Source organism: Mirounga leonina, unplaced genomic scaffold, assembly GCF_011800145.1.
Source record: "Mirounga leonina isolate KUSES-001 unplaced genomic scaffold, KU_Mleo_1.0 Mir_125, whole genome shotgun sequence".
NCBI lineage: Eukaryota > Metazoa > Chordata > Mammalia > Carnivora > Phocidae > Mirounga > Mirounga leonina.
Window position 1 is genome coordinate 12,279,759 of NW_023270305.1, and position 13,813 is coordinate 12,293,571.

General features: G+C 36.4%; 1 protein-coding gene across 6 annotated transcripts in view; it reads left to right on the plus strand.

The window, feature by feature from the left end:
- Positions 1-13,813, plus strand: part of NCOA1 (nuclear receptor coactivator 1) — a 179,979-nt gene that overhangs the window by 82,376 nt on the left and 83,790 nt on the right. For all 6 annotated transcript variants that reach the window (XM_035000690.1, XM_035000691.1, XM_035000686.1 and 3 more), the window contains one exon: positions 9,616-9,721. In XM_035000690.1, coding sequence (XP_034856581.1) covers positions 9,616-9,721 — 106 coding nt within the window. The remainder of the gene's footprint in view (positions 1-9,615; positions 9,722-13,813) is intronic.

Genomic DNA, 13,813 nt, shown 5'->3' on the forward strand with positions numbered 1-13,813 from the left:
TGAGGGTTGTTTCTGCCCAGTTGTCTTAATAAGATAGTTGCCACAAATACGTATTTCATATGCTGACTATCTTTCCTCAGGTACAAATTCATACAACAGGAGTATTTTAGCAAGGTGAATGCATATATGTTTATTTTTTTAATCTTAAAAAAACTAAATTTTAAATAAAGTCAATGTGAGGAATTTAAAATATTGGGTTTTAAAACTAATTTGATTTTTCTCTTTTTCCTATATTTTTGTTAATAGAAAACAAAAAATAAACTTTTATAGCTTTTCCAAACTTACTCTCCATTTAGGAAAAATAATGCAAAGAAAGAAAGCATTCTCGGGCGCCTGGGTGGCTCAGTCATTAAGCGTCTGCCTTCGGCTCAGGTCATGATCCCAGGGTCCTGGGATCGAGTCCCACATCGGGCTCCCTGCTCGGCGGGAAGCCTGCTTCTCCCCCTCCCACTCCCCCTGCTTGTGTTCCTGCTCTCGCTATCTCTCTCTCTCTGTCAAATAAATAAATAAAATCTTTAAAAAAAAAAAAAAGAAAGCATTCTCTTAATCTATAGGATGAACTTTTAGTGGTAAACATAAGTTTATTAAACGCAGTTTTTCAAACATTACATACTCTTAGAATTTAAGTTACCAAGTCCTTGATAATGTCTTTATTATTTTTTTAAATTTTATTTTGTTATGTTAATCACCATACATTACATCATTAGTTTTTTTTTTTTTAAAGATTTTATTTATTTATTTGAGACAGAGAATGAGAGAGAGAGAGCACATGAGAGGGGGGAGGGTCAGAGGGAGAAGCAGGCTCCCTGCTGAGCAGGGAGCCCGATGTGGGACTCGATCCAGGGACTCCAGGATCATGATGAGCCACCCAGGCGCCCTACATCATTAGTTTTTGATGTAGTGTTCCATGATTCATTGTTTGCGTATAACACCCAGTGCTCCATGCAGTACATGCCCTCTTTAATACCCATCTCCAGGCTAACCCATCCCCCCACCCCCGCCCCTCTAGAACCCTCAGTTTGTTTCTCAGAGTCCATAGTCTCTCATGGTTCGTCTCCCCCTCCGATTTCCCCGCCTTCATTTTTCCCTTCCTACTATCTTCTTTTTTTTTTTTTTTAACATACAATGTAGTATTTGTTTCAGAGGTACAGGTTTGTGATTCATCAGTCTTACACAATTCACAGCGCTCACCATAGCACATACCCCCCCAATGTCCATCACCCAACCACCGCTTCCCTTCCATCCCCCACCACTCCAGCAACCCTCAGTTTGTTTCCTGAGATTAAGAATTCCTCATATCAGTGAGATCATATGATACATGTCCTTCTCTGATTGACTCATTTTGCTTAGCATAATACCCTCTAGTTCCATCCACGTCGTTGCAAATGGCAAGATTTCGGGGGTTTTTTGATGGCTGCATTATATTCCATTGTGTGTGTGTGTGTGTGTGTGTGTATCCACCACATCTTCTTTATCCATTCATCTGCTGATGGACATTTCGGCTCTTTCCATAGTTTGGCTATCAAGACAGTATGGTACTGGCACAAAAACAGACACATAGATCAGTGAAACAATAGAGAGCCCAGAAGTGGACCCTCAACTCTATGGTCAACTCATCTTTGACAAAGCGGGAAAGAATGTCCAATGGAAGAAAGACAGTCTCTTCAACAAATGGTGTTGGGAAAATTGGACAGCCACAGGCAGAAGAAGGAAACTGGACCATTTCCTTATACCACACACAAAAATAGACTCAAAATGGATGAAAGACCTAAATGTGAGACAGGAATCCATCAAAATCCTAGAGGAGAACACAGGCAGCAACCTCTTTGACCTCAGCTGCAGCAACTTCTTCCTAGAAACATCGGCAAAGGCAAGGGAAGCAAGGGCAAAAATGCACTATTGGGATTTCATCAAGATAAAAAGCTTTTGCACAGCAAAGGAAACAGTGAACAAAACCAAGAGACAACCGACAATGTCTTTATTATTAACATAGTAAATATAAATAAGATTTTGCATGGGATTTTCTTTTAAGAAAAATCTGATGTTTTATTGAATCAATGAAATGAGATAAAATGTTGTCTTTATTTTTAAGAATTCATTGTTTTGATCCATTTCTTTGCCTTTGTTTTTTATTCCTGGCCATAAGAGTTCAGATACTGGCACGCCATTTATGGCAGAGACTTCTGGCAGGGGTTCCTCTCTGGGCCAGGGAGATAGCCACCATCTGAATTCTGGTCTCTGGTTTTGTGGATTCAGGGAGACTTTTTGTTTCCAGACATTTAAGGAAATCTTTGTTTAGGCATTAGCTTCAAAATATCTGGTTTTTAACAAAAAATTAGGAGGCATTCAAAGAAACAAGAAAGTAAGGTGTATACACAGGAAAAATAGCAATCAATAGAAACTCTTTAAGGAAGTCCAGGCATTGCACTTACTCCACTAAGGAAAAGTAGATAAATTGGATTTCATCAAATTAAAGACTTCATTCATAAAACAAAATGTTCGCAAATCATGTATCTGTTAGAGGCTAATTACCCTAATATAAAGAACTCTCATGACTCAAAAATAAAAAAGACAAATAACCCAATTTAAAAATGGGCAAAGGACCTGAATAGACAGTCTCCAAAGAAGATATACAAATGGCCAATAAGCACATGAAAAAGCACATTAGGGAAATAAATGCAAATCAAAACTGTAATGAGATACCATTTCACACCTCCTAGGATGGTCAGAATTAATATAAAATTACAAAACAGAAGATAACAAATTTGGTGAGGATGTGGAGAAATTGGAACAATTGTACATTGCTAGTAAAAATTTAAGGTGGGATAGCCACTGTGGAAGACAGTTTGGCAGTTCCTCAAAAAGCTAAAGAGAGTTATAATATGACTTAGCAGTTCCACTCCAAGAATACCAAAAGAATCGAAGACATGCTCATAATTTATGCATATAAATGTTCACAGAATCATTATTGATAAATAGCCCCTGAAATGGAAAAACCCAATGTCCATCAACTGACGGATAAACAAAATATAGAATATCCAAACAATGGAAAATTATTCAGCCATAAAAAGGGTGGTGAAAATCCCAAAGTCCCCATACTTTCTTATCACATGAGAAAGATTTCAGTTGACAAGGCAACGAAAAGACAAGAAAATTGAAAACTTTTTTCAGAGAACCCTACGTGTCTGAGGACGCTAGTCTGAGAAATATTTCTATATGGCAATTGCCCAATGCAGGAGTTTTGTTTATCATGATTTTCCTGTGTGATTGTTCTCATACAGCTGTCAACTAGGAGAGCTTTAGCTTGCCGAATGCCCCTCTCATCATGTCTGTGCTGCTTTGTGCTAATTGCCCGCTAAGCATTTTAAAGTGTATTATTAGAGTTGTTTACTAACATATTGTTACTTATTTTTCAAATTCTGTGGTTCTCAGCTAAGTCTGGGGGATGAGTGACAAAATGTCTTATGTTCTAGAAATTTATAATTCAACTGAAATACAAAACATTGACCTATTTCTTCAGCCCCACCTGTTTGGTTTTGTCTGGTCTATTTGGGATAGATGTGGTTTCCAATTCCTAAAAACTGTTCTCTACAGATTGCATGAGGTTGTTTCGGTATAACTTAGCAACTCTTCAACTCAACAGGGTACTTTTACTTAGAAACCTTACCTTTTTTTAAAACGTGATATGCAGATTGGTTTCCTTTCTGAAACAAACATATCTTTTCTTAATGAACCTTATTTAAGTACCCTTACTGCCAAATGTAAAGCCATTCCACAAATAGAACAGCTGTAATAGTTTTCACTCGTCAGAGGTTTTGCATTCCACTATCTGTGTATTGTGTTTTGTAAATAGAAAGCAGTTAATACCAGAATCATACCATCAGCACATTGTTGGTGACTCTCTCATAGCTTCTTATTGTTGGCTCTTATTTTGGTAGGCCAGCCTGTCTGGCTGCTGTTGAATTGTTGTCTAATGTCTCCTCAGCCCCAGAATCTCAAATAAATTTAGAAGATGCCAATCCAGCCAGTAGTCTGAGGGGAGCACAGTATGGGGAATCTTGTTTTAAATCTAGATTTATTTTTGTTCAAAATTATTTGTTGTATCAAAATTGTATTATTTATGTTTACAGTTGTAGGACTGTAACAGGACTTCATGTCTCTACAGTACTATGAAATGTTGTGGGAGGTTTCCCCAAAATAGTAGATTTTTACCTTTTCAAATCAGAAGAGATATTGTCCAATTTCTAGATCAAGAAGACAGGTTTTTTGGTTCCCCCCTGCCCCCCATTGAACACATGGTAACAAGGATTTCAAGTAAGCTCAATTTCTCAATTATAGGAAAGAATTCCAAAGCTTTATAAAAGATTCCAGAAAATATTTAACCATAAAATATCTTAAATATCCTTTAAACTTTTAAATGTTGTATTAGTTAAGGGCTTTATCACTTCTAACTTATCACCTATTTTAGCTTTTATATCTTTTAGGCATTATGTTAGATACTGGATATACAGTGAAAAGATCTAATAACTGTCTTTGAGTTCATAATATAGAAGGGGAGACAAGCAGGAGAGTTATAATTTATAGCATAGTATAAGAAGAAGTATATGGCCCTTTCAATTTTGACAGCCGTAGAATTCCAGATGGGTAAATTCTCAGATGGGTATAACCTAATGTCTTTGGAAGCAGAAAAGATGGGAAGATAAGGAAGTAAGAAGTAGTCCCTGAGCAGGAAGTAGGGAGTTAGCTATTTTCTTTCTTTTGGTTTAGCAAACTCTGAAGTCTTCTCTTTCATTTTCTTCCCCCTCTTCATTTTCTGCTCTTTTATTTCTACTTCTATTGAAAAGTTTAAAGTTAATGCTCCTTCATTATTACAAAATTTGTTGCATTAATACATTTAAAAATAATTTTATTTCTATGTGAGTAGAAATTTCTATAAATATAAATGAAGTGGCTTCTTTACTTCTGTGATATTTGGTTAACCTCATTTATGCTTCTGTGAATTTCCATAAGGAAAAGAAAGTAACAGTTGTATTAATTATAGTAATACATTACTTAGATGATGATTATTATTTGGGTTTGGGTTTCAGAATAGATGCTAACAAGCATGCCAGGTCTTTTGACATCTTTTTTGTTGTGGTGGTTGTTATTACAAGTCTGGCGTATTTCCCTTTACATTGAGGTTGTCCACCTTAAATTGTAATTATTTTCCTTATTTCATCTCCTCCCTACCACAAGAGATTTAACAAGTATTTTTTATGATGACATTAATCGACAATGCAGCTCATCATTAAAAGAAGTCTGGAACTTAAAGAATATAAAAACATATCTTATTACATGTTGAGTTTGAGGTGACAGTGAGATATCCAAATGAAAAAGGCCATTTAGCAGTTGGAAACTTAAATACCAAATTACTGAGATGAGAAAGATTGTACTTACCCTTCATAGCAGAAGTCTTAAAATGAAAATCAGATCTTGTCATTCCTCTGTTCTTTATCCTCCACTGATTGCCTAATTCAGTCAGAATAAAGCTAAAGCCTTTCAGATGGTTTTTATGGCCTTACACGATGTAGCCTCCTGTGATCTTTCTGAGCTCATCTGCTTCCTCATTCCCTGGTTCTGGCTACACTGATCTCTTTCATGTTTCTGAAAAAGCATAGCTATGCTCTGGCTTTAAGGCCTTACAGCCCTTCACTTTGCCCCTGCCAGGAGCACTCTTTCTCCAGATACCTTTCCCTCTCCCTCACCTCTTTCAAGTCTTTGCTCATATCTCACCTTCTCAATGAGGCTTTTCCTAACTATGCTACTTAAGATTGCTGTCCCTTCCCTTCCACACACATCTCTATTCTCGCCTGATTTTTCTGTGTAACACTTATCACTTCTAATGTACTCTATAATTTACTTTTTAAATTTTATTAATTTTATTTATTGTCTCTCTCTCACAATAGAATGTACCTCTATGAGGACAGTGATTTTGATAAATTTTATTCATGGCTGTATCCCCAGCACCTCAAACAGAGGCTGGCGTATACTAGCTCAATAAATATTTGTTGCTAAGTTAAGTTAGGGCTACCCACATTGAGATCAATTTGAAGTTTTCAGACTAATGCTTACCTTTGCTGGGAACATGAAATATAAACAAGGATTTTATTTTTAAAGTCTTTCCTTAGGGTCAAAACTGAACTACATGTGTATGTATCTGTTTACATATATATGTGTGCGTGTGTGTGTGTGTGTATGTATGTATATATATGTCATATATAATATATAACATCTATAATCTACAGGTGCCTGGTGACTCAGTCGGTTAAGCATCTGCCTTCAGCTCAGGTTGTGATCCCAGGGTCCTGGGATTGAGCCCCACATTGGGCTCTCTGCTTAGTGGGGAGTCTTCTTCTCCCTCTGCCCCTCCCACTGCTCAAGCTTGTGTGCTGTCTCTCTCTCTCTCTGAAATAAGCAGATAAAATCTTTTTAAAAAATCTATAAGTATGTCTGGGTGGCTCAGTCAGTTAAGCGTCTGCCTTCGGCTCAGGTCATGATCCCAGGATCCTGGGATTGAGTCCCACATGGGGCTCCCTGCTCAGTGGGGAGCCTGCTTCTCCCTCTGCCTGCCACTCCCCTTGCTTGTGCTCACTCTCTCTCTCTCTGACAAATAAATAAAATCTTTTAAAAAACTTATAAAAAATCTGTAATCTATAAATACTTGATTGAACAGATGTTTAGTCACTTATTCACCAAGTTCTGTAATAGACACACAATAGGTGAGAGCTGATGGAAACTTTACACATTATGTCAAGGAGGTTAAATGTCCTGTGGGCAGTGAGGATTTAGTGAAGGGTTTTAAGCAAAGATTGAGATGATCAGACTTACATTTTTGATAGCCTCCTCTGGTGGCTCAGGGAGACCATCTGGAAAGTTATTTTAATAGTCCATCAGGAGGTGATGAGAGGAGGATATGAGGAAGGATGGATTTTGGAAATATTTAGGAAATAAAAATTGACAAATCTTGGTGTCTGCTTGCATGTGGGGTACGAGAGAAGAGGCTGGAATGACTCCAACATACCGACTGAGAGAAGAAATACATGAGGTGATGTTAAGTTCATTTTGGAAAGTTGAATTTGAGGTGCCTATGTGACATCTGGGTAGAGGTATCTGATGAAGAATTGGATTCGGGGTCTGAGACCCAGGAGGTCTGAGCTAGAGATGGAGTTTCGGGAATAGTCAGTACAGAGATGTGTTTTGAAGTCATGTTGAGTGAGTGGTATCACCCAAGGATAATGTATATAGTCTGAGGGAAAAAGAGGCTTAGGACGTTAGGACCATGAGGACTTCTGACTCCGAAGAATTGGACAAAAAGTACTCAGAATAAGGTAAGAAGAAAACCACACTAATTCTAATCCCTCAGGTCTTGACTTAAACATCACCTCTTCAGAGAAGGCTCAGGTGATCTCCCAATTAAAATTAGGTCTCCTCTATTGCTTTTCTATGAACCCTGTTCTTTTCCTTTGTAACTGTTATCACAGTTTAAAATTACATGTTATTTTTGTGTCTTATCTGTTTATGTCTCTCACTCCATGAGGACAGGAACCTCTTTTTTGCTGTCCATTATTTGGTCAGCTTTTAGCACAGTGCCTGATGCATGATAGATTTATTTGTTAAGTATGAAGGAGGTGTGGGATCACAGAAGCCAACGGATGACGGTGTTTCAGAAGGTAATTATTTCAAATGCTGCTCCCAAGGAGTCCAGTAAAATAATAATAATAATAGCAGATATTGAGCACTAATAAATGAGGGAATGAAAAGCGTCCATTGTATTTATCAATGAGGAGGTTGGGGATGAGTTACCCACCGAGTGAACACTGCCCCTCATGGAGCTCTCTGTTTGCAGAGGGGGTAATAACAGTAGCTAGCTTCTCCAGGAACTTCAGTGTGCTCTTTACACGCACTATTCAATCCTCACAACAAATCTGAAGGTAGGTGAAGGTGATTATTATCCCTGTGTTACAGATGAGGAATTAGGTTTAAGGAGATTACATACATTGCCCAAGAATAAGCAGGTAGTGATTAAGCCAGGGCTTAAATTTAAGGCCTTTCTGACCCCAGAGCCCATGCTTTTAACCACCATGCTCCAGTAGGGGGATCCAGTTGATTCTTCATCAGGGAACTGATACCTTGAAAATGACATTTGAGCAGGAATGGTTTAGGTGCTGTTTATAGGACAGATTAGAAGTGAGAGTGACTGGAATTGAGAAACCAGATACACAGATCTTGCATTAATTCAGAATGAGGCATTTGGTTCCAACTGGAATCATAACTATATCTGAGAATAAAGAAGGAAGGGACAATCTAAGATCTCTTATTAAGGAAGAATTGACAGGACATAGATACCAATTGAAATGAGTGAAAGAGAAAATTAAAAAGTAATTATAAGACTACAATCCTAGGCATTAGAGAGTTTTATGAACTGCACTTCTAATATGGGAGAAATTCAAAATGGTTGCATGAAATAATTTGTGATTAGAATTTTAGGTACTATTTATACACTGAAAAGGGGACATGACAGTCTTTGGTATTGAGAAAGGGCTAGAGACAGTAAGTTTTTGGACTAGAGGAAAAGGATTTACTCAGACGTATTAATTAAAACCATGTGAAAGATTCTTATGGATCTCAGCATTCTTTATAAGAAACTTTATAAGCACAGCTGCTATTGTTGTGGTTTAGTAATTTTATAATTTAAGGAAAAGTTAAAGGTTTTTCCCATTTAATAAGAATTTTCTTGCCTTTTATAAGGGTAGATGGAGTGAAAGGGAATGGAGGAGGTGTGTTGTTTGGCACTAATAAAATACAAAAGGTAGTGATAAATCCAAGGCCAGGAATAGGATTCTGAGTGCCATTAGGGATTCTACAGAGCCTAGTGGGTGATAGGGACAGGTCAGAAGGGATCTGTAAGTGCAGTCACGAACTGGCACAACATGTGAGAGAGAGACCTGGCTGGCATGCTCAGGGAAATGACTTTGTGTTCTCTGGCATCTATACCAAGATCCTAACATAGACTAAACATTTGATCTTTGTCGCCTGACTACATAGACACAAGGTTAGGAGTATAGAATTCAAAGTTGGTAAGTACCAAATCTAGTTCATTGCTTTAACTTTAATTGTATTTATTTTCCTAGCAATATAAAATCCCAGACCTTATGAGTAAAAGTTGTTTAAAGTTCTTTTCAAAGTATAACCTGAAATAAACATAAAAAATAATTTCCCTAACTCCCAATTATACATTGTTTTTACATTTACATCCGAAAGTGATTCTTTTCTCTGAAAAAAATTTCGGTATCTACTTCATTATTCTAACAATATTTTCATCCTAATTAACCTTTATGATTTCATAAGGGCTTGTTAATTTTGTTTTACAGATACAGAAAAGAAAGTGTAGAAACAATAACTAGCTGATGACTCTGTGCTTTTATATAGATGTGGTTGCTTTTGTGATGGCTATAATTAGCTATTCATTGAGAGACTACAATGTTTAGATATCTTCTAACATAAGGGAGCTTCCTCCTCCCCTATGGTTAGAAAGTTCACCAGGGTAGATTTCTTATTGTTGTCCTACCTTTTTAGGTGTGAAGTTTTTCAACATGAGTGGCCTCGGGGACAGTTCATCCGACCCTGCTAACCCAGACTCACATAAGAGGAAAGGATCGCCATGTGACACACTGGCATCAAGGTAGGAACACTCTTTTCTTAGTCTGTATCTGGGAGAGCTTCTTTATCATTTTCATTGACACTTTAGAACCCTTGTTTCCTCTACTCCAAGTTTACTGATCTTCTTTTGAGTCCCTTAGACTCACCATGTTCTCTCGCTTCCCCAAGGCCTTTGCACATGCTGCTCCCTTAATCCAGCTTGCTCCCTCTAGATTTCCTGTAGTCAAGACCTGTATGTTCTCCAGATGCCAGCTTAGACATTACCACCTTAAAAGAAGCCATCTCTTACTTCCATAACTATTATTTTAAATCTCCCTCATTCATGCATCTGTCTCACATGTATGTTTATAGCTCTGCTCCATAATTTTCAGATTTTTACTAGTTCATGTGATTATTTCACAAATCCCTGGCTTCTCCACTACACACTTAGGCTGCCGTTTGGTAAGGAACTTGTCTGTTCTTACCATTTTATTCCTGGTTTGTAGCATAGTATTTGGGTTATATATAGTAAGGACACAGTAAAAATTTGTCAAGTGAATAAATAAATCCATTGTACATCTTTAATTGCTGTCTTAGAACATTACAGTCTTAGTAGAACAAATAAATATATTGTTATAATATTAGGATTTTAAAGAATGCGTATTGTGAAATTAAATATTTGTATATTATGAGGAATATGATCACCTTAAATGGGCTAAAAGAGAATTATTGCTAAGGAGACTCTAACAAATACCAGATAGAGAAGGGACCTTAATCACATCAAAAGAGCAGCTTCCCACCTGAGAGGAGAAGAGTGGGGATCCATTCACCTTCTAGGGTCTAGAGCAAGCTTCCTCAACCTTTCACACTATTGGCATTGTCAGCCAGATAATTCTTTGTTGTGGAGCACCATCCTGTATATTGTTAAGATGTTTAGCAATATCCTTGGCTTTCACACACTAGAGGCCAGTAGCATCTTTATATCAGTTATGATAACCAAAATGTCATAGCAGTTATGATTACCAAAAATGTCTTCAAACATTATCAAATGTTTGTCAGTATTTCCTAAGGATGGGGAAAGCAATATGGCTCCAGTTGATAATCACTGATCTAGAGAGTGAAGTGGCAGAAGACTCTTTTGTCACTGGATTACGTGCTGCTTTCTCATGGGGGCCAGGGGGGAGGAAAGGATTTTAACAGGAGAGTGAGTGCCAGAGCTCCAGGCTGGGGGGTGAAAAGTTAATCAGTTCTGTGAACTATCATAGAGAGATCATAACCTAAGTACTCATAACCACAGGTAAGTGTCCAGATGCTCAGAGGAATGTTGATATCAAGATACAATCCAGCTTTGTGTTGTCAGAGTTAACGTTCTTATATGTATATAAATTCAGTCTTTTTCAAAAGAAAACTTATAAATAATTAAAACTATGTTTTTTAGATTTAATTTTTATTTGGGGGAATTTTTTTAAATCTGTAAAAGTATAGAGACTAAGAATCTATGTATACCCATCACATATAATTATTCATATTTTACAGTGTTATTAGCATTGTGTTAATATTTTATCATATTTGCATAGTCTTGTTTGAATAAAGGTAGTAAAATGATTAATGATTAAGCTGATCTGTCTGCAACTAATTTCTCCATTTTTAATAATTATATATATAAGGATTGGTGAGTAATATAGATTGTTTATAAATATATATTGTACAATACCGTATACTGTATATATTTTTCTGTAATATGCTCTTTTCAGCATGCATCTTGAGATATAAATACATGTAGATTCAGTCCTATCATTTTTTTAGTTATTTTTTTATTATTACTGACATATAATTGACATATAACATTGTGTAAGTTTAAGCTGTACAATGTGTTGGTTTGACACCTTTATACATTTCCGTATGTATAGTGTAGCTAACACCTCTACCACCTCCCACAATTATTAAGTCTTCTTTGTGGTGAGAACAATTAACTAGTCTCTTAGCAGCTTTGAAGTTTGCAACACAATGTTGTTGACTGTAATACAATTTTTGATTAAGTATTGTGTTATAGGAATGTACCCCATTTGGAAAAATCCGTTTCTCTACAGAGAGATGTTCCCTCTCGATAAACAACTTTTTTGTCAGAAATTTTCACTCTTACCGCTAGCACTGCAGTGAACATCCTCATTCACACCTGCTCCTTTATACGTAAGAGTTCCTTTAGGATCTGTGTACATTTTTATGTTAACTAGGTCACTACCACAATGCTCTTCAAATAAGAAGCATTGAGAGTTCTTTTTTCTCACACCCTTACACTACTTTCTCCTCACTTTAACTCTTTGCCAATCTGATGAGTGTGGGGTTACAGTTTTAAGTATATTTAACCAATCACTAGATTAATTGATCATGATTTTTCTTTTCCTCTTCAGTGAATTTCCTGGTTGTATCTTTTACCCATATTCCTGCTAGGGTGTTTTTCCTTTTCCTTTTGTTTGTAAGAGTAATTTTTAATTTTCTAGGTACTACCTTTTTTTGCTTATATTTGATGCAAGTATCTTCTCCCAAGTCTGTTTAACTCTGTTTTTGAAATCTGTTGTTGTAGGTTGGAACCTTCCGTTTTCGTGTGTCAAGCTCTTGGGGAATCTTGTTAAAGAATTTCTCCCCTCTACTTCAGGGCCTTAACTGTATCTTTACCTATTTTCTTCTAATACATATTTAGAGTTTTAATTAATCTGGAATTTATTTTTGTGTGTGATATAATTTTATTTTTTCCCATGAAGAACATAAGTGGTTATGACCCTATCCTTTCCCTGCTTTTGTGCTGTTACCTTTATCATAGATCAAGTTGCTGAATAGATAGGGATCTGGTTCTGAACTTTCTTATGACAATCACCTTGATCTCTGAAGGGGCAAGTCACTCTTCCTTGTCATTTTTCAATATTGTTTTCCCTCTTCTTGTACCTTTAACTTTCCATTCAGATTTTTAAATCAGTTTTTTTAAGTTTCCCCTGGAAAAAAATACTTGGGATTTGGATTAGAATTTCATTTACTTTTATAGATTAAGTTGGGGGAGAAAGACATTTTTATTTTCTAGACTCCAGATTCTAGAGTGTTCTTATTTATAAATATAAAGGCTGTTCACTTAATCAAGTCTTCACTGTTAGTAATAGTTTATAAATTTGCCCTTTGAACAACTACCTCATCTTTAGTTAGATATATTCCTGGGTACCACCGAATTTTTTATTGCTTTTAGAAATGGTATCATTTGTCTATTGCACCTTCTAATTGGCAATTTTTAATATATAGGAATACTAATGATTTGGGATTATTGGTCTCGTGTGCATGTGCATACATTGTTCTGAACTTTCTTATTTGTTTTATGGTTTATCTGTAGGTCTTTGATTTTTTGTACATATGTAATCATGTTATTACAAATATCAAAAATTTAATATTTTTCTCTTCTTAGATGTTTTAAAGATGATCCTTATATGTTTGTAAGGATAATCCTTATCTTTGTATGTTTGCTTTCAAAATATTTGAGAACATTCCCTCCTTCAGGTTTGTAAGTGTGGGCTTTAGTTTCAGTTGATATTTTTGATATGGTAAACCAGAACTTTGTGATTTTGAAACTGATTGAATTTGAGTGTGAATACCACCTTGTCATGTTTCTTTTGGTTTTGTTATCATCTACTTTCTCTTTAAACAGATTGTGAACTCATTAATTATAAAGAGCATATGTTAAACTTCAGGGTATTGCCAGCCCTGTCCACGAGAGCCCTGATAGAGTTTCTTAGTAATTGTTTGGTGGGGTGAGATGTCTCATATCTCTTCCTATTTCCTCTTCTCCATTCCTTAACTCTACTGGAGAATGCTGGTCTCAAAATGGTGGGTAGCTGTGCCTTGTGCTTGTGTAACATCTCTAATTCAGCTCAACAAGTGCTTTATTCAGTGCCTACTATTCAACCAGCATGGTGTGCATGATGTTATTAAGGATATAAGTGAAGTGCAACATGTTTCTATCTTCAGGGAGCTTACAAATCGGGTCATGCCATGCATTCTTCTTCTGAAACCCTTCTGGGCTTCCTCTTACCCTGAAAATAAATGTTCATAGCCAAAATGATGATGCTAGATAACATTTATTGAACTAATAGCC